The 19,377-nt window shown below is 38.6% G+C and overlaps 1 protein-coding gene across 2 annotated transcripts in view; it reads right to left on the bottom strand.

Annotated features, from left to right (window-relative positions):
* Positions 1–19,377, bottom strand: part of WDR70 (WD repeat domain 70) — a 292,024-nt gene that overhangs the window by 255,115 nt on the left and 17,532 nt on the right. For both annotated transcript variants that reach the window (XM_021076961.1, XM_021076962.1), the window contains exon 5: positions 13,998–14,193. In XM_021076961.1, the coding sequence (XP_020932620.1) occupies positions 13,998–14,193 (196 nt within the window). The remainder of the gene's footprint in view (positions 1–13,997; positions 14,194–19,377) is intronic.

Below are 19,377 nucleotides of genomic sequence, written 5' to 3'. Positions count from 1 at the left end.
AAGGCCAAAGAGATGAGAAGCCTCAGACCAGAAGTCAGGGAAGCACAGTGGTGGCCCAAACTTGGACTCTTCACCACGGAGCATGCCAACCAGGGAGTCAAAGAAAGTTCATGGAAAACAGGTGCTCACAGCTAAAAAGTCACTGTTACATCTAGCCTTTAGTTACAGTCATAAAAACGCAACTTTCAATTTTCTGTAGTAATGGGAAACTGGATAGCAAGGATAATGAAAATCCTCAATAATCCCAGTTTCCATTTGATTATGTTACAACCTTCTTTACCTTTAAAAAAAATCAGAACTACACACATGTAATAAATACAGTTTAAAAATCACTTTCACCTCTTTCCTGACTCTACCCCCTTGAATTTTTGTTCACTTACTCAGTTCAAAGCAAAATAATAATATACCTCCAAAAACTCACTAAATACTCCTAATTATTTAACAGTTGGTGTAGTTTGACAAAGTTCAGTCATGGTTTGCATACCACTTTCATTTGCATTCTATTTGAAGGAACAATTTTATTACCATTGCAGATAAGATCAAACGAAGGGAAAGTGAAAAGTAAGTTTGTTATCAAAAGAAATTATAGGAGTTCCCGTCGTGGCGCAGTGGTTAATGAATCCGACTAGGAACCATGAGGTTGCGGGTTCGGTCCCTGCCCTTGCTCAGTGGGTTAACGATCCGGCGTTGCCGTGAGCTGTGGTGTAGGTTGCAGACGCGGCTCGGATCCCGCGTTGCTGTGGCTCTGGCGTAGGCCGATGGCTACAGCTCCGATTCAACCCCTAGCCTGGGAACCTCCATATGCCTCGGGAGCGGCCCAAGAAATAGCAACAACAACAACAACAACAAAAGACAAAAAGACAAAAAAAAAAGAAAAAGAAATTATAATATACATTAACATTGCCAATCCAGTGACTTCAGCAGTAACACTAAATCAACTACTAACCTGCAACTGAAGTGAAATGCGTATTAAAAAAAATAATCACAATCAGGCAGTATAGTTCTTAATGTAAAACTATCAATATGTTCTCTGGTAATTTTCCTTTCAATTCTGGTGCTATCGAGAACTCATTCCTTTTTGGCTACATCCACAGCACGTGGAAGCCCTGGGGGCCAGGGATCAAACCAATGCCACAGCAGAAACCCAAGTCACGAATAGTGACAACAGATGGTTAACCCAACATGCAACCAGGGAACTCCAAGAACTCATTTTTTTTTAAAGTTCATGACTAGAAGAGGCACAAAGAACTAACGGGGTGATGGAAGCTCCTACTTCTTATTTGGGATGGTGGCTACACACAGTGCATATAGAATTGTCAAAACTGCTCAGACTAAAAACTTAAGATCTGTACACATTATTAGATATAATTACACCTCAATCAGAACAATAACATTTTAAGTTTTGTGGGACTGTTTTAAGAGAAAACTACAACTTTTTTCTGTCTCATTTAACAGATAGGTTCACAAGCAATTCTAGTCTATATAAAGTAACTAATTAATCTCATTCAACTGTGGGGCCTGCTCTTACAATTATTAAACTATTATGAAACTAAATTTTAAACTTAGGACAAGGTATATATAATGGCTCTTACAAAAACAGGGGTCTAGTGAGTTCCCTGGTGGCCTAAGGGTTAAGGATCCGGCATTGTCACTACTGTGGCACAAGTTCAGTCCCTGGCGCAAGAACTTCCACATGCCACAGGCACAGCCAAAAAAAAAAAAAAAAAAAGGACAGCAGGTGTCTATTTTCATCTATTTGCATCTTGATGCTCACATTTCTTCTGTTCAGTCCTCTATCTCTACTTCCATGTAAAAACAGACTGATATGTCAAAAATAGAAAACACTCCCAATGCCATAAAATGAAGTTTTCAATTATAAAAACCAAATACAACATTGTAAATCACTTTAATCACTTTTTTTTTTTTTGGGGTCTTTTTGCCATTTCTTGGGCTGCTTCTACGGCATATGGAGGTTCCCAGGCTAGGGGTCTAATCAGGGCGGTAGCCGCCAGCCTACGCCAGAGCCACAGCAACATGGAATCTGAGCCGCGTCTGCGACCTACACCACAGCTCACGGCAACGCCGGATCCTTAACCTACTGAGCAAGGCCAGGGATGGAACCCGCAACCTCATGGTTCCTTGTCGGATTTGTTAACCACTGAGCCACGACGGGAACTCCACTCACTTTAATAAAAAAAATTATAAGATTGCCTCCATTAAGGCTCAACAGAATGTTTACATTGGATATGGACAGTCTTCTGTGGCAAAATAATCCACATATATATTTTTTTAATTTTTAGTAAGATATAATTGATTCACAATGGCTCTGTCCATTTTTTTTATTGTTTTTTTGTTTTGTTTTGTTTTGTTTTTTAGGGCCATACCCACAGCATTTGGAAGTTCCCAGGCTAGGGGCTGAATCAGAGCTACATCTGTCAGACCACGCTACAGCCACAGCAATGCCAAGTCTGAGCCACGTCTGCAACCAACACCACAGCTCATGACAACACCAGATCCTTAACCCAATGAACAAGGCCAGGGATCAAACCCGCATCCTCATGGATACTAGTAGGATCCCTTTCCACGGCTAGTTCCAATGGGAACTCCCTGATTCTCCTTTTTTTTAAGGTAATACGTATTATTGTAGAAAGTATAAATATTAACCTAAAACCACAAACAATTCCAAAAAATAAAAGTAAATGCCAAGTACATTCAATTCCAATCTTTCTTTAACAAAATGAACCGTAAAGACTGCACCTCATTTTTGAAGAAATAATAACAGGAGAATAATTAAAGGCAAGATGAAACAGACAGGAATTGAAATGAAATTCACACATGCTAATACAGTAACCAAATCCTAAGAGTTTCAAGATTGCATTGGTATCCATAAACTTTATGTCTTTTGCTATGTTAGAGAAAGGCAGCTAATATGTTCACAATATACAAAATGAAATCAAAAAGAGTATATACATGTATGTCATACAATATTAAAGGACTATTCACAATGCCAGAGAAGACTTTAAAAGTAAATAATTTGCCATGACTATAAGTTAAAGTACCAACCACCAAGTATAAATTCATGCTCACTACACAGTTCTTAGTTGGCTCCCCTCATTATCCACCCTTTGTAATGGAAGCATTGAATTTTAGCTAGAACCCAGATTCTTGAAGGTAAATATATTTCTTGTGTGACAGAAAGACAGGAAGTTCAAAACAAGTAGCCTCCTTTATCCCTTGTGCCTTAAAAACAAAACTGCAAAATAATGGCTACAGCTAGAGCATCCGTGTTGAAGCTCACGCATGGATGATGGCAGAACAAAAAAGGCAGAAGCAGCCTAAACCTGCAAACTAGCTCTAATCCACTGAACTCTCGATTTAATTTTATGTAAGAAGAAAAAAAGATTTCTATCTTGTTTAAGGCATTGTTATTTTCCATTTTTCCATCACCAGCAGCCAAACCAGTACTAACTGATACACAGGTTCACCACTCAAAACAGGCTCAAAGCTCAATGTCACTGGCTTCCAAGTATGGGAGGTAGCATCGTAATGCCAAAAGCACAGACAGCCCAGGTATGAATAGCAACCCCACCACTGAATAGTGAGACAGTGAGCAAATAAACAAACTGGGCAAATGATTTAACCTCTGTGGGCAAAAAAAAAATTGAAAAATATTTACTGGTTATTTAATGGTTCATAATTCAACTTCTTTTTTGTACTGAAAAGCTTTATAATGTTATTTATAGTCAGATGCATTTCTTACTAAATTTAGTCCTAATTTTTTGTTGTTTTTCCTGTTGTTAAACAAGTATCTCTTTTTCCATTTTTAACCCTTTAAACTGGACACTACTAATCTGTTTCAACTAGTCTCTGTTTTAGGTAGAATCATATCAATAATATTCTCACTTCTAATATTTAGTCTTGATTATTTTAGTTTGTTTAATTAGCAAAAATATCTAGAATAACAACAATGTATAGTTACCACCTTTTATTCCTGGTTTTAATGAGAACACCAATAGTGCTCCTTAATTATGTATAACACTGACTAGTAGTATGAGACATGGATGAATTATTCAGTATTAAAGTTTCTTCTCTTTTTTTTTTTTTTTTTTTTGCCCATGCCTACAGCATATGGAAGTTCTCTGGCCAGGGATCAAACCTTTGCCACAGCAGTTCCCCAAACCACAGCAGTGACAATGCCAGATCCTTAACCACTCACTAGGCCACCAGGAAATTCCTTAGTTTCATTTTTAAATGACTTTATTAGGACTCATGTTAAAAATGCTTAATTTCTGGGAGTTCCCGTCGTGGCACAGTGGAAACAAATCTGACTAGGAACCATGAAGTTTCAGGTTCGATCCCTGGCCTTGCTCAGTGGGTTAAGGATCTGGCGTTGCCGTGAGAGCTGCGGTGTAGGTTGCAGACATGACTTGGATCTGACGTTGCTGTGGCTATGGCGTAGGCTGGCAGCTATAGCTCTGATTAGACCCCTAGCTTGGGAATCTCCATATGCAGTGGGTGCGGCCCTAAAAAAGACAAAAAAAAAAAAGCTTAATTTCCTTTTTGCTCTATATCAAAACAGATGATTGTAATAATAAATACCAGATACCATTCTAAAGGTTTTATATATATACATTTGTTCACTGATTCGCTCATTCACACAACTCAAGCAGAGTGTTGTATTAGCCCTATTTTAGAGAGAAGGAAAGAAAGACACAATAAGATTAAGTAATGCCCAAAGTCACACAGCTTAAAAGTGAAAGAGTTCCATTTGGCTTCAAAGTGCCTTTCCTTAATCACTACTCTATACTGCCTGCTTATATCAGGATTTTGTATCTTTCAATTGCCTGGATTACAGTCATGATAGTCAACACTGGAAGCTGGGAGATGACTTAGGTGGCTGTTGATGTGCTATCAGCTGGTAGTAATGGCCACAGAAACGGAGAGATCTGGTAGACTGTGAAGACAGGGCTAACGAGACGTGTTAAGGAACTCGATATAGGGTAAGATGGAAAGAAAGGAATCAATAATAGTGACTAGGTTTTGTGGCCCAACCATGGCAAATATTTAGAACTCTGTTCCCTATGTTTTATATTAACTTCATTTAAGTACCCTGGTTTTTCTTTTTTTCATTCATTCTTCCTAACTTATGCTGTCTTACAGCATTCCACCTCATTAAATCCTTTTTGGAACAAGGTAAAACACACACAAAAGTAAGTTTTTTCACTAGTACTTAAGACATTTTATGTTCAATATTGTTCTGTTTGGGTTTCTCCAATATCTGGTCTAGATTTTTAATTAAGATCATAATTGCCTTATAATAAAGGACTGCTATTTGTCATCACACTGTTTCAAGTGACAGGCACCCTTTACGATCAACGTGGAAAATGGATGAGAATAGAAAAGTATATAGCAGAAATAAACATTATCCTCATTCCCACGATACAGAAGTAAGCAATAGAAGGGCTTTTTTCCAGGCATATATATTATTAAAATTTTTGAAATCATACTTCCTATACAGTTTTATGTCCTTTCCTATTGCTACTGAAAACTTATTAAACATGTTTAATGACTACATAATATTTTTATGTGACTATACATCAATTTACCAACACTTCCCCCATTACTAGATATTTATTGGCATTATGTCTAAGTATTCTAATATTTTGTAAATGTCAGTTATTTTCAAACTTTTTTAGACATGGAAACTTTCTGTCAAGAGAAAGCTCTGAGCAAGCCCAACATAAAATAGAGCAGACTTCGCTGAATATAGGTGAGGGACCCAATCCTGCCACAACCACCCCCAAAACAGTGTTACACAGAACACATTCTGCAAACCACCATTATATGCAGTACTGTGATAAACATCTTTGTACATAAAGCTTTTTCCGTAATTTCCTTAGGAGAGAATCCCAGAAGAAGTGAGACTGCTAAGTTTAAAGGAAATGAACATTTTCAAGGCTCCTGATATTATAGCTTCAATAGCAAAAACAATACTGTCAGAGCTCCTGCTTCCATTTCTAGAATATCTACACGTTCATGGCTCTTCACAAAATATGACAGTTATGATTTAATAGGTATAATTCAAGATAGGCATAAAAAGACATAAAAATAAGAGATTCAAAAGGAGCTTATCATCTGCCCCATGTCAAACTTCAGAAGCAATTAAATACCAATACTTTTAGAAACACAGACCATCACATATCATGAAAGAAATATTTTTCACAAAATAGAAACCAAAAATATGTATTACTTCTAAGCTATTGGAAGAAAGAATATTCTCACAAAAGTTTCATGAAAACTTTAAAGTGGCTTCATTAGCACAGAGAAAGCTTCATTGGCATAGGGGAGCAACTCCATGCCCTTCTTTTTAGGAAATACTATTTTGTAAGCAATATCCAATGTTCTTAAGTATCCGTGAGGCATGATACATACCCTAGGAAAGGACCCTAACTTAATGAAGCTATAACCTCAATTGTGTCTAAGTAGTCACAAGTGGTTTGAGAAGAGGTGCATCAGAATAACCTATGAAGCCTTTTGTGACAATACAGATTGCAAGACTTGAGGCAAGTTCAACCTAGTGCCACTAAATTGATCTCTGATTACAAAACCTACAATTATATTTTTTCTTGGCCACACCCACAGCAATATAGAAGTTCCCAGGCCAGGGACCACACTTGAATCACAGCAGTGACCCGAACCGTAACAGGGTCAATGCCAGATCTTTAACCCACTGTGCCACAAGGGAACTCCACATTCTTCATTACATTAACAATGACTCTTATATTCAGATTAAGAATCACTGGATGAAAAAATTTAATATTTTTCCATTAATTTTAATAATACTTGCTGGAAATATTTAGCCACTCAAGTATGTAAACTTGGCTGCCCTCCTACTAAGTAGAATGTCTCTCTAAAAAGCCACAGTGTTTCGCAAGTTTCTGAGCAACAAAAAAAAAAAAAATCAAATTGTATTCCAGAATCCCCAGGAGTCACACCCGCCTGCTGGGGTGGTTTATTTTCCCTCATCTAGGGAATGAGTACTATTATTTGCAATATGACTTGTATTACAAAGAGTTTAATCTTACAGCAGTGAGGAAAAGGGACTGAAGATCTTAGAGACAAAGAGTCAAGCTAAGTAACTACAGCAAAAATTTAAGTAGGAGAAAACAAAAGCCTGAGTTTGATCTTAAACATCGAATTTAGAACATTGTTGGAATTTAGAAATGAATGTGCTTCCGGAGTTCCCATCATGGCTCAGTAGTTAACGAATCCCACTAGGAACCATGAGGTTGCGGGTTCGATCCCTGGCCTCACACAGTGGGTTAAGGATCCGGCGTTGCCGCGAGCTGTGGTGCCGGCATTGCCCTGAGCTGAGTGCGGCTCGGATCCTGGGTTGCTGTGGCTGTGGTGTAGGCTGGCAGCTACAGCTCCGATTAGATCCCTAGCCTGGGAACCTCCATGTGCCGCAGATGCAACCCTAAAAACCAAAAAAAAAAAAAAAAAAACTATTTGTTGAAAAAAACAGTCAAAGAGACAGGCAGCAAACCAACGGTCTAGAGAAACAGCAAAAGATGAGTTTCGAGGAAGGAGACATCACTATTGTCCAATCATACAGAGGTACAGAATGAGAAGTGAGAAAGGGCCTTTGGATTTAGTTGTTTGGGTTTCATTGCTGGGGATCTCTGTTTGAGAACTGTTTTAGTAAAAATGGTAAAAAGCAGAAACACAATAAGGATTTAAGGAGAAACCATGTGGTGACAAAGGAGAGGTGGCAAATATAATTCTGCATGTAATGTGCTGATAAAGACAAAGAAGAAACTGGATGGTAGGTTGGAGGGAAAACTGAGTGAAGGGAAGATTTCAGTAGTTTGCAAGCTTAGGCCAAGAGCAAGTAGAAAGAAAAAGGTTAAAACAAAAGGAAACAAAAGATGTAAAATGCTGATGATGATGAATCCAAGTCTGAAAGAAAAAAGGACAGGAAAGCAAGGGTACCTACAGAAAGGTTAAGTCTTAATAAGTAGACAGGACAATTCTGATATATCCCAAATCATAAAAATATAACTAGCATTCTGATATATAAACCAATCTTATAATTTTGTTAGCATTCCACAAACTGATCTCCTGAAGGAACTAAATTCAGTTTTTGAGTCAACAAGCAAAGAATTACTAGGCTTGAACTCCAACCAACTACAAAAACAATATACTTCCAAAGGCCAGAAACATTTGAACTCAATGTTGAAACACTGCAAAGCAAATTACCTAAAATAAACCACCCTAATTTGTCTGTCTAGATTCCACAATAACATTCTTGTTCAAAACAGTTAGCAGATTTTCTTTGCCTATGATCCCTAATTCTATCATTGCCTGATCTAGAAGGCTGCCAATGTCCCATTTACCAAATGCAACAAAGTAGAAAAATTTGTTCTCACTCAGAACTTAAAAAACAGACTGAGGTTGCCACCCACCTACTATCGAAACAGCTAGTTTTGCTGTCATGCCTCAAACATAAATTTTATATGCACTAGGAAGCCAAAAAATTCATGTGACTTAGAGTTCCCCCTGTGGTACAATGGGTTAATGATCCAGCTCATCTCTGTGGAGTTCCTCCTCAGCCCAGCCAGTGGGTTAAGGATCTGGCGCTGCTACAGCTGTGGCACAGGATGCAGCTCTGGCTTGGATTTGATCCCTGGCTCAGGAACTTCCATATGCCATGGGTGTGGCCGAAAAAGGAAAAAAAATTCACAGGACTTGCTTTATTTCAATATGTGCTTCATTGCGGTGGTCTGAACCCAGCCCACAATATCTCTAAGGGGATGCCAGTAACTTTTATTATAGTCCGTTGTTATAACTGGTCTATTTGATCTCATCAGCCTCATCCTTCCATTTCCCTTTAGGAAGAAAACAGCCATACACTAATCACAAGACACTTTACCACAACATCAGATACTTGCACACATCTGAGTTCTCACAACAGCAACAGCAAATTGTTTACTCCTTCTTACTTCCATTCTCTCTTCCCTAGTGCACTGTCAGCCTTGCAAAGCTGTCTTGGCCAGCTCAGGCTGCGAAACAAGATACTATAGGCTGGGTGACTAAAAGATCAGAAATTTATTTTTTCACAGTTCTGGAGGGTAGAAATCCATGATAATGTGCTAGCAAATCTGGTTTCTGTTGAACTTTGTTCCTGGCTTATAAACAGCCACCTTCTTGCCATATTCTCAGACCTAGCTCTCTGGTGTGTCTCTCTTTTTATAAGGATGCTAACTAACCCTCTTTGGATCAGGGCCCACTCACACGACCTAACTTAACTTTAATTATTTCCAAAGAGGCTCATCTCCAAACAAAGTCACACTGAAAGTTAGGCCTTCAGCATATTAATTTGGGGGGCACATAAGCATTCATAACAAACAAATATAACAAAACTCACCATCACATATCATAGTTCAACCTAAATATTACCTACTCTATGAACTACCCAAAATAATTAAACACGTCTTTTTCATGTCCATAACACATCGTGGGTGTTGTTCCTGTTTCTGATTATCCATGTGTGCTTGAAAATGTTGAATGGGGGTTCTATGTAAGTTCAATAGATAAAATTTGTACCTTTTTATTGCTAAAATCTATACTCTTATTGTTTCATAACAACTTCTGAATTATTTCTGAACAATTTTCTACTACGACTGTAGACTTGTCCATTTCTCCTTATATTTCTGTCAACTGCTGCTTTGATTATATTGCATTAAAATACACACAGGTTAAGGACTATCAAACTTCCCTGGAGAATAATTTACCATTAACTAATGATACTCATTTTCCTAAGTAGAATTATAAGATTATTTTGTCTTTGTATTAATTTATAATACTAACTAGTTATATTTTGATTTGTACTTTCCTGCTATATTCTCCTCTATTCCCTTTTCTTTCAATCTTTCTATGCCATCACATTTTAGATGTATCATTCATAACTTTTTTTTTTTTTGTCTTTTTGCTATTTCTTGGGCCACTTCCGTGGCATATGGAGGTTCCCAGGCTAGGGGTCAAATTGGAGCTGTAGCCACCAGCCTACTCCAGAGTCACAGCAATGCAGGATCCGAGCCACGTCTGCAACCTACACCACAGCTCACGGCAACGCTGGATCCTTAACCCACTGAGCAAGGCCAGGGATCAAACCCGAAACCTCATGGTTCTTAGTCGGATTTGTTAATCACTGAACCATGACGGGAACTCCCAATCATAAATTTTTAAATCCAATGTGAGAATTTTTTTTTAATTTGGCTGTCCCCACAGCATGCAGAAGTTCCCAGGTCCCAGCAGTGACAATGCCAGATCCTTAACCCAGTAGGCCACCAGTGAACTCCAAGAATTTGTGTCTTTTAGGTAGCAAGTTTAGTCCATTTACATCTATTGCTTTTTGTTGTGTTGGGTTTTTTGTTTGTTTTTTGCTTTCTTAGGGCCACACCTGCAGCATATGGATGCTCCCAGCCTCAGGGCTGAACCAGAGCTCCAGCTGCCAGCCTATGCCACAGCCACAGCAAACCAGATCCAAGCCACATCTTTGACCTACACCACAGCTCCAACCCACATCTTCATGGATATTAGTCGAGTTAGTAACATGCTGAGCCACAATGGGAACTCCCCATTTACATCTATTGTGAACACTGATACACAGCTGACCTTTCAACAACATGGGTTTGAACTACACAGGTCTACTGGTAAGCAGATGATTTTTTTTAAATAGTAAATACTATAGTACTACACCATTCACAGCCAGCTGAATCTGAGAATGTAGAGCCTTGGATATTGGAGGAACCATGTAAATGGAAGACTGAGTGTAAATTATACTCAGATTTTTGACTGCTCAGAGAGTTGGTGCCCCTAATTCCTGGGTTGTTCAAGGGTCCACTATATTCATATTCATGCCTATCATCTTATTTTGTGATCTCAGTTCACCAAGATTTTCCTCTACTTCTTTTTCCCCATGGTTTGGAATGACTGAACTTTCTTCAATAGTGTATCAAGAGCATTTTGGTATAAGTGGTATAGACAATAAAGAGGTACATTTTCTGTAGAGAATTTAAAAACAATAATAAAAACAACTAAGATGAAACTACTTTTTATTATCATCATGTGCTGGCAATTCTAAAAATATTAGTTTAGAAATTGGGAGTTTTTTGGGGTTTTGCTATGAAAAGTGCTGAGTTTTGATATGTAAACATCAAAGTTGCATATTTCTACTACTTATCTGTTACTAAACACTGCATTCTACATGATGTTAGCTTGATGAACTCCCCATTATACTGTCTACACCACATCCATGCATACATATACTCAGCTACACACATTTTTACATAATATTTTTTAATGGTTCAGAATCATTAACGCTTACTTCAAGGGTCATTTCAAATCTCCAATCCCATTGTACTACGTGTTCTTGCATTCAAACAGCACATTCAAAATAAACAATGATTATAAAGCCAAAGGAAAAAAATGAGTATCTTCCATTCTGTTATTCTATCAATGCCAGGAGAAAAAACAAAAAACAAAAAATAGTAGACAAGAGTTGGCAGAAGAATTAAAAAGCACAATGTTTAGGAGTTCCCACTGTGGCACAGTGGGTTAAGAATCCAACTGCAGGGAGTTTCCATCGTGGCACATCGGAAATGAACCCAACTCAGAACCGTGAGGTTGTGGGTTCGATCCCTGGCCTTGCTCGGTGGGTTAAGGATCCGCCATTGCCATGAGCTGTGGTGTAGGTCGCAGGCATGGCTCAGATCCCACCTTGCTGTGGCTGTGGTGTAGGCTGGCAGCCATAGCTCTGATTAGACCCCTAGCCTGGGAACCTCCATATGCCACAGGTGCAGCCCTGAAAAGCAAAAAAAAAAAAAAAAAAAAAAAAAAAAAAAAGAATCCAAGGTTTAAGGTCCTCATTTGATCCTCAGCCCAGAGCAGTGAATTAAAGGATCTGCAGCTACGGCTCAGATTCAATCCCTGGTCCAGGAAATTCCATATGCCGTGGGTGAGTCAATAAAGAAATTAAAAATTATTTTTAAAAATTTAAAGAGCAATGTTTGAACACCTAAATTGTTTTCATCAAAAATGTTCTAGGAATTCCCATATGGCTCATTGGGTTAAGAACCTGACATAGTGTCCATGAGGATGTGGGTTTGATCCCTGGCCTTGCTCAGTGGGTTAAGAATCCAGAGTTGCCACAAGCATAGGTTGCAGATGTAGATCAGATCTGGCATGGCTGTGGCTGTGGCATCAGGTCGCAGCTGCAGCTCTGATTCGACCCTTAGCCTGAGAACCTTCATATGCTGTGGGCATGGCCATGACATTTAAAAAAAAAAAAAAAAAAAAGACCCACTCCAGGTATCAAAAATACAAAGAAGGATGGACTGGGAATTTGGTGTTAATAGATGCAAACTATTGCCTTAGGAATGGATAAGCAATGAGATCCTGCTGTATAGCACTGGGAACTATATCTAGTCACTTATGATGGAGCATGATAATGTGAGAAAAGAAACGTATATGTGTTTGTGTGACTGGGTCACCTTGCCGTAGAGTAGAAAATTGACAGAACACTGCAAAGCAACAATAATGGAAAAAATGAAAATCATTTTAAAAATTCAAAAATAGGGAGTTCCCGTCGTGGCGCAGTGGTTAACGAATCCGACTAGGAACCATGAGATTGCGGGTTCGGTCCCTGCCCTTGCTCAGTGGGTTAATGATCCGGCATTGCCGTTAGCTGTGGTGTAGGTTGCAGACGCGGCTCGGATCCTGCGTTGCTGTGACTCTGGCGTAGGCTGGTGGCTACAGCTCCAATTCAACCCCTAGCCTGGGAACCTCCATATGCCGCGGGAGCGGCCCAAGAAATAGCAACAACAACAAAAGACAAAAAGACAAAAGACAAAAAAAAAAAAAATTCAAAAATAAAAGTACTACAAAAGTTTTATTTTAAATTTTTTCCTTTTTTTTTTTTTTTTTTTCTTTTTAGGGCCACACCTGTGGCATGTGGAAATTCCCAGGCTAGGGGCTGAATCGGAGCAGCAGCTGCTGGCCTATGCCACAGCTATAGCCATAGCCAAGCCAGATCCAGGCCACATCTGCAACCTATGCTGCAGCTTGTGGCAATGCCAGATCCTTAACCCACTGAGCAAGGCCAGGGATCAAGGTTGCATGCTCACAGACACCATTTCGGGTTCTTAACCCACTGAGCCAGAACGGGAACACCAATATTTTTTCCTTTTAATATTTTAGAGGTCACAAAACTTACATCTCTTCTTTGGGCACTTACTCTTAAAATTATAACTTGAAAGCAGACTTAAACTAATCTAAAGTTAATAGCCTCCTCCTAAACATGACTTCAAAATGAGTGAACTCATTCTACTCTTCCATCATCTACATTATTGCTCACACTAATTCTGATTTACTTTGTTTTTAAATTCCCCCAAATGTATTCATCATCGTTACTGACACTCAATGCTACACAGGCTTAACAAAATGTTTATTAACTTTTTAATACCTGGTTTCCTGCTGCCCATTTATTATTTTTGAGTCCTAGTGCCTTATTCTTTTTTTTAATGGTTTTTTTTATTACTCAGATGAATTTATTACATCTGTAGTTATATAATGATCATAACAATCCAATTTCACAGGATTTCTATCCCATAACCCAAGCACATCCCCCCACCCCCCAAACTGTCTCCTCCGGAGACCATAAGTTTTTCACTTCTTGTTCTGCAAAGAAGTTCAGTCTGTCCTTTCTTCAGATTCCACATGTCAGTGAAAGCATTTGATGTTGGTGCCTAGTGCCTTATTCTTGAAGTATATCCTCTAGAGATTTTCCAACAAGCACAGTCTTGTTGAAAACTCCAATCCTTTTTTTTTTTAATTTGTTCTCATTCATGAATAACTGCCTAGCAAGGAATTGATCACTACCCTACCCTAAAAGACACTACTCCACTGAATTCTTAAATCACCATTGAAATACTTACTTCCTCTTCTTCTGAGTCACCATCATCATCATCATCATCTTCTGCTTCTTCACCCAGAGGAGCAGGCAAAGGACCGAGGATATCTTCCTCCAAATGATTAACTGGCTCTTCCACCATTTTAAGTGGTAAAGGGGGGCCAATTAACTCATCGTCAGAAGAATCAGAACTCTCTTCACTTTCACTGCTGCTTGTACCTCTGCAAATACACAAACAGAAACTCACTGCCTTTGCTGCAGCAAAGAACATACTCTAGAGACAGTACTGATTTTTCACTGAACTGAGTTTTTTTAAATGTTTTTAAATTTGTAATTCAAACATGAAATGTGTGACTCAAATATTTAATCTTAACTTAAAAATTCACTTATTTATTTACCTTACCTAAATATAGAATAAAGCCAGAGATAAAAGCTCAGAACAATTACATGTCAGAGGCCCAGTAAGATAATCCACATTCATAAAGAAACAACAAAACAACTGGAATGTGGGGGAAACTACAGGATACCACACTATAAGAAAGAAAACTGCTGAGGGAACCAATGCCTCTGAACACAATCACTACTTGCTGCAGGAGCAAATAAAGACAGTCAAGGAAGAAAGTTAATATTACTCCCCAAATATTGCAACATATTGTCTGAAATACAATTTCTCAGTGCTAATCCAAGTTTGCTGAGTTATTAAAATGTTAAATGTAGGCTTCCTGGGTTGTAAAAGATAACTTACTCCAGGGAATATCATTATCAATTATCAGCTGTTTTTCTACCCAACACATCTGAGGACTATTATACACCCTCACTAAAAATCTTTCTCAAACACCTCTATACATTCCAAAAGCCACCACCATCCAACATCCCTTTACCTTCTACCCCATCTCAAAAGGTTGAGAATTGCATTCCTAATTGTATCAATTAATTTACCAAATATTTTATAGTATTCAAGGTATCACTGCCTTCTAATGAAAGCAGAGATTTTTCTCTTGTGCTCATTGCCGTGGCTTTACACCCAAGTATTGCCTGACATATAACAGGCATTCACTATCTATGGAAGAAAAATATGGCATTTTTCTTTTTATTTTCAACTAGGTTCAATATTAAAAGGAATACATGTTCACATACATGTTATCCTTATACAAAAGAAGGAGCTAGCAAACCTTCATAGGAAGTTCTCTGTTTTGTTTTGTCTTTGCAGCAGTTTAGTTCAATGTGCTCCAGCTCCAAAGGCCGTCTTCATAACTGAATGAAGCTTGGTTCAGCATGAGGGTCTTTGCACTTGCAGTTCCCTCTGCTGAAACAGGGTGTCTCAAGACCTCTTTCTCATCATCATTCAGATCTCTTCAAATGCCACCTCCTCAAAGAGGCCTTTAGACACCCACTGGAAACTTGTAAGCAGAACCCCATCAGTCACTGTTACTTTACTTTACTTTACCTTACTCTGATGATCTTTATTATGCACATCGCTGTTATATTATTTGATCATTTAGTTGTTTGCAATCTGTTATCCACCCCCTTAAATACCCCTACAACAATATGAGCTCAGAGATCTCACCTAACTTGCTAATTGCTCTCTTGTTAGTTTCTAAAGCAGTTCCTAACCCACAGCAGAATTCAGTGAATACCTGAATAACTGAATTCAATTTGTATTATTCACACTCTCAAAAGGTGGTAACCCAAATGTTCATCAACAAACAGATGGCTAGGAGTTCCCATCATGGCTCAGTGGTTAACGAATCCGACTAGGAACCATGAGGTTGCGGGTTCGATCCCTGGCCTTGCTCAGTGGGTTAAGAATCTGGCATTGCTGTGAGCTATGGTGTAGGTCGCAGACTCGGCTCAGATCCCGTGTTGCTGTGGCTCTGGAGTAGGCCAGTGGCTACAGCTCCGATTCGACCCCTAGCCTGGGAACCTCCATATGCCGCAGGAGCAGCCCCAGAAAAGGCAAAAAGACAAAAAACAAACAAACAAACAAATGAATGGATAAACACATTGTAGTAGATACATACAATGCAACACTATTCAGCAATTCAAAGAAATAAGGTTCTGCTACAATATGAACCTTGAAAATACTATATAAAGTGAAAGAAGCCAGACTCAAAAGAACAAATATTGTATGACTCCACTTACAGGCAAATTCATGGAAATAGAAATTAGGTTAGAGGTTATCACCGGCTAAGAGGAGAGGAGAGTGGAGAGTTATTGCTTGATGGATAAAGTTTCTGTTTGGAGTGGTAACATTTTTGGAAACAGTGACAGTGGCTGTAAAGCATTAAAAACACTATTAATGCTGCTAAACTGTATACTTTAAAATGTTCAAAAGGGCAAGTCTTATGTTAAAAAACTTTGCCACAATTAAAAATATCATGGCACCATAGTAAAAGAATATGATTTAGAAATATGGAGGTAAACAGAGAAGAAAAAGTTTTTAAAAAGTTACCGTTTTTTTCTGGGAAGTAAGAATCACGAAACAGGCAGAAACAAGACTTTACAATGCTTGACACTAATACATATATGCTACTTTGAAAATTTTTAAAAGATCAGTAGTTTCTAGTAGTTTGTGGCGAGAGAGGGTTGAAGCGGCAGAGCACAGGATGTCAAAGGCAGTGAAATGACTCTGATGGATACCAGAATGGTAGATACATGTTGTTATAAATTTGTCCAGAACCACAGAATGTATATCAAGAAGACAGCCCTCACGTAAACTCTGAATTCTGAGTGATGAAGATGTGTCAGTATAGGTTCATTTGTAACAAATATACTGGGAGTTGTTGATAATGGAGAAGGCTATGAACATATGGAGCCAGGTAATATACAGAAAATCTCCCCACCTGCTATTCAATTTTGCTATGAACCTAAAGCTGCTCTAAAATAAAGTCTACTAAATAATTTTTAATTAAAAATAAAGGGGCTGGGGAAATCGATTATTTATATGAAGGAAAAAATAAAACTGAGTAACATCTTTACACTATTCACAAAAAAATTAATTCTATGTTGATTAAAGATCTAAATATGAAAAACAAAACTTAAAAACTTCAGAAAAAATTATAGAAAGTTATCTTTTTTTTTTTTTCTTTTTACCCCTTCAGGCCAGGGATCAGACAGAGCTACAGCTGCCAGTCTACATCACAGCAACAACACCACCAGATCAGATTCACATCTGCGACCAACGCTGCAGCCTGTGGCAACACTAGTTCCTTAACCCACTGAGCAAGGCCAGGGATCAAATCCACATCATCATGGACACTGCATAGGGTTCTTAACCACTAAGCCACAACGGGAACTCCCCAGAAAGTTATCTTTAAGACTTTAAAGACTCATTTCCTTTTTTTAAAATGGCCGCACCCTGAGTTCCTGTCGTGGCTCAGTGGTAATGAACCTGACTGGTCTCCATAAGGATGCCAGTTCGATCCCTGGCCTCATTCAGTGGGTTAAGGATCTGGCTTTGCCATGAGCTGTGGTGGTCGCAGATGTAGCTCAGATCCCAAGGTGCTGAGGCTGTGGTGTAGGCCAGTAGCTGCAGCTCTGATTCAACCTCTAGCCTGCGAAGCTCCATACACCACAGATGCAGCACTAAAAAAAAAAAAAAAAAAAAAATGGCCACACCCATGGCATATGAAAGTTCCCAGACCAGGGTTTAAACATGAGCTTCAACTGTGACCTACACCACAGCTGTAGCAACACCAGATCCCTTAACCCACTGCACTGGGCCAGGGAATAAACCTGTGGCTCCACAGCAACCCAAGCCACTGCAGTAAAATTCTTTAACCTACTGCACCACAGTGGGAACTCCAAGACTCATTTCTTAAAAACATGAAAGCACAAACTAAAAAAGTAAAGGTTAAAATTAGAATATATTAAAATTTGAAACTTATTTTTTAAATACCATTGAAAAACAAAAATAATAATTTTAATTTCCCCACCAAGGGGAGAACACAAAGAACCCAGCAGAAAATATTGCAGAAGACACAGTTCTTACTAGATCTTCAGAAGAGAAAATATATGACCAATAAACTTTTGAAATGCACAACCACACTGGTAATCAGAAAAACGAACACTATAAGAGTACCACCTTGGAGTTCCTATCATTGCTCAGTGGTTAACGAACCTGACTAGTATCCATGAGGATGCGGGTTCGATCCCTGCCTTTGATCATTGGGTTAAGGATCTGGCGTTGCTGTGGCCTACAGTGTAAGTCGCAGACGTGGCTCAGATCTGGCATTGCTCTGACTGTGGTGTAGGGTGGCAGCTACAGTTCCCAATCGACCCCTAGCCTCGGAACCTCCTTCGGGGTGGTTCCTTTTGGGTGGGTGCAGCCCTGAAAAGACAAAAGACAGAAAAAAGAAAAAAAAAAAAAAAAGAATACCATCTCATAACAATCAGATTGATAAAAATAAAAATGTCTAACAATAACAAGCATTAACAAGGATGTAGAGCAACTGAACTATCACACTCTGCTGGTGGGAAAGTAAACTGGTACAAACTCTTTAGAAAATAATTGAGTCAAACCTAAAGATAAACATGTACTTAGTCAAAGACCTAGCAAGTCCACTACTAGGCATATACTCTTAAGAAACCTTTGTACCTATAAAACAGGATAGGAAATCTCTAAAAGCATATTTTATAACAGTATAGAAAAACAGCAATATAAGTTCACTAGACAATGGATAAACTGCAGTATATTGCTACGTGGAAAACTAAAATGTACTGAAAAGTAATGAACTATAATTTGTCAACATGAATCTCAAAAACCTCTTGTTGAATATAAAAGCAAACTGAAAAAAATATATATCCATTAAGGACAGCTACTAAAATAAGAAATCATATGATACCACCTTACACCAGCCAGAACGGCCATCATCAAAAAGTCTGCAAACAATTAAGTGCTGGAGAGGGTGTGGAGAAAAAGGAACCCTAGTACACTATTGGTGGGATTGTAAATTGGTGCAACTACTGTGGAAAGCAGAATGGAGATTCCTCAGAAAACTAAAAATAGAACCACTATTTGATCCAGCAATCTATCTAGAGAAAACCATGACTCAAAAAGACACATGTACTCCAATGTTCATTGCAGTGCTATTTGCAATAGCCAAGACATGGAAATTGTTCATCAACAGAGGAGTGGGTCAAGAAGATGTGGTACATATACACAATGGAATATTACTCAGCCATTAAAAGGAACTTAATACCAGCATGTTTAGCAACATGGATAGACCTAGAAATTATCATGCTAAGGGAAGTCAGTCAGACAGTGAGACGCCAAAATCACATGCTTTCACTGACATGTGGAATCTGAAAAAAGGACACAGTGAACTTCTTTGCAGAACAGATACTGACTCACAGACTTTGAAAAACTTACGGCATCAGAGTTCCCGTCGTGGCTCAGTGGTTAA

The sequence above is a fragment of the Sus scrofa genome, chromosome 16, assembly GCF_000003025.6.
Source record: "Sus scrofa isolate TJ Tabasco breed Duroc chromosome 16, Sscrofa11.1, whole genome shotgun sequence".
Taxonomy (NCBI): Eukaryota; Metazoa; Chordata; class Mammalia; order Artiodactyla; family Suidae; genus Sus; species Sus scrofa.
The sequence above is the reverse complement of the archived record's forward strand: the minus strand, read 5'-3'. Positions and strand labels throughout refer to the sequence as shown.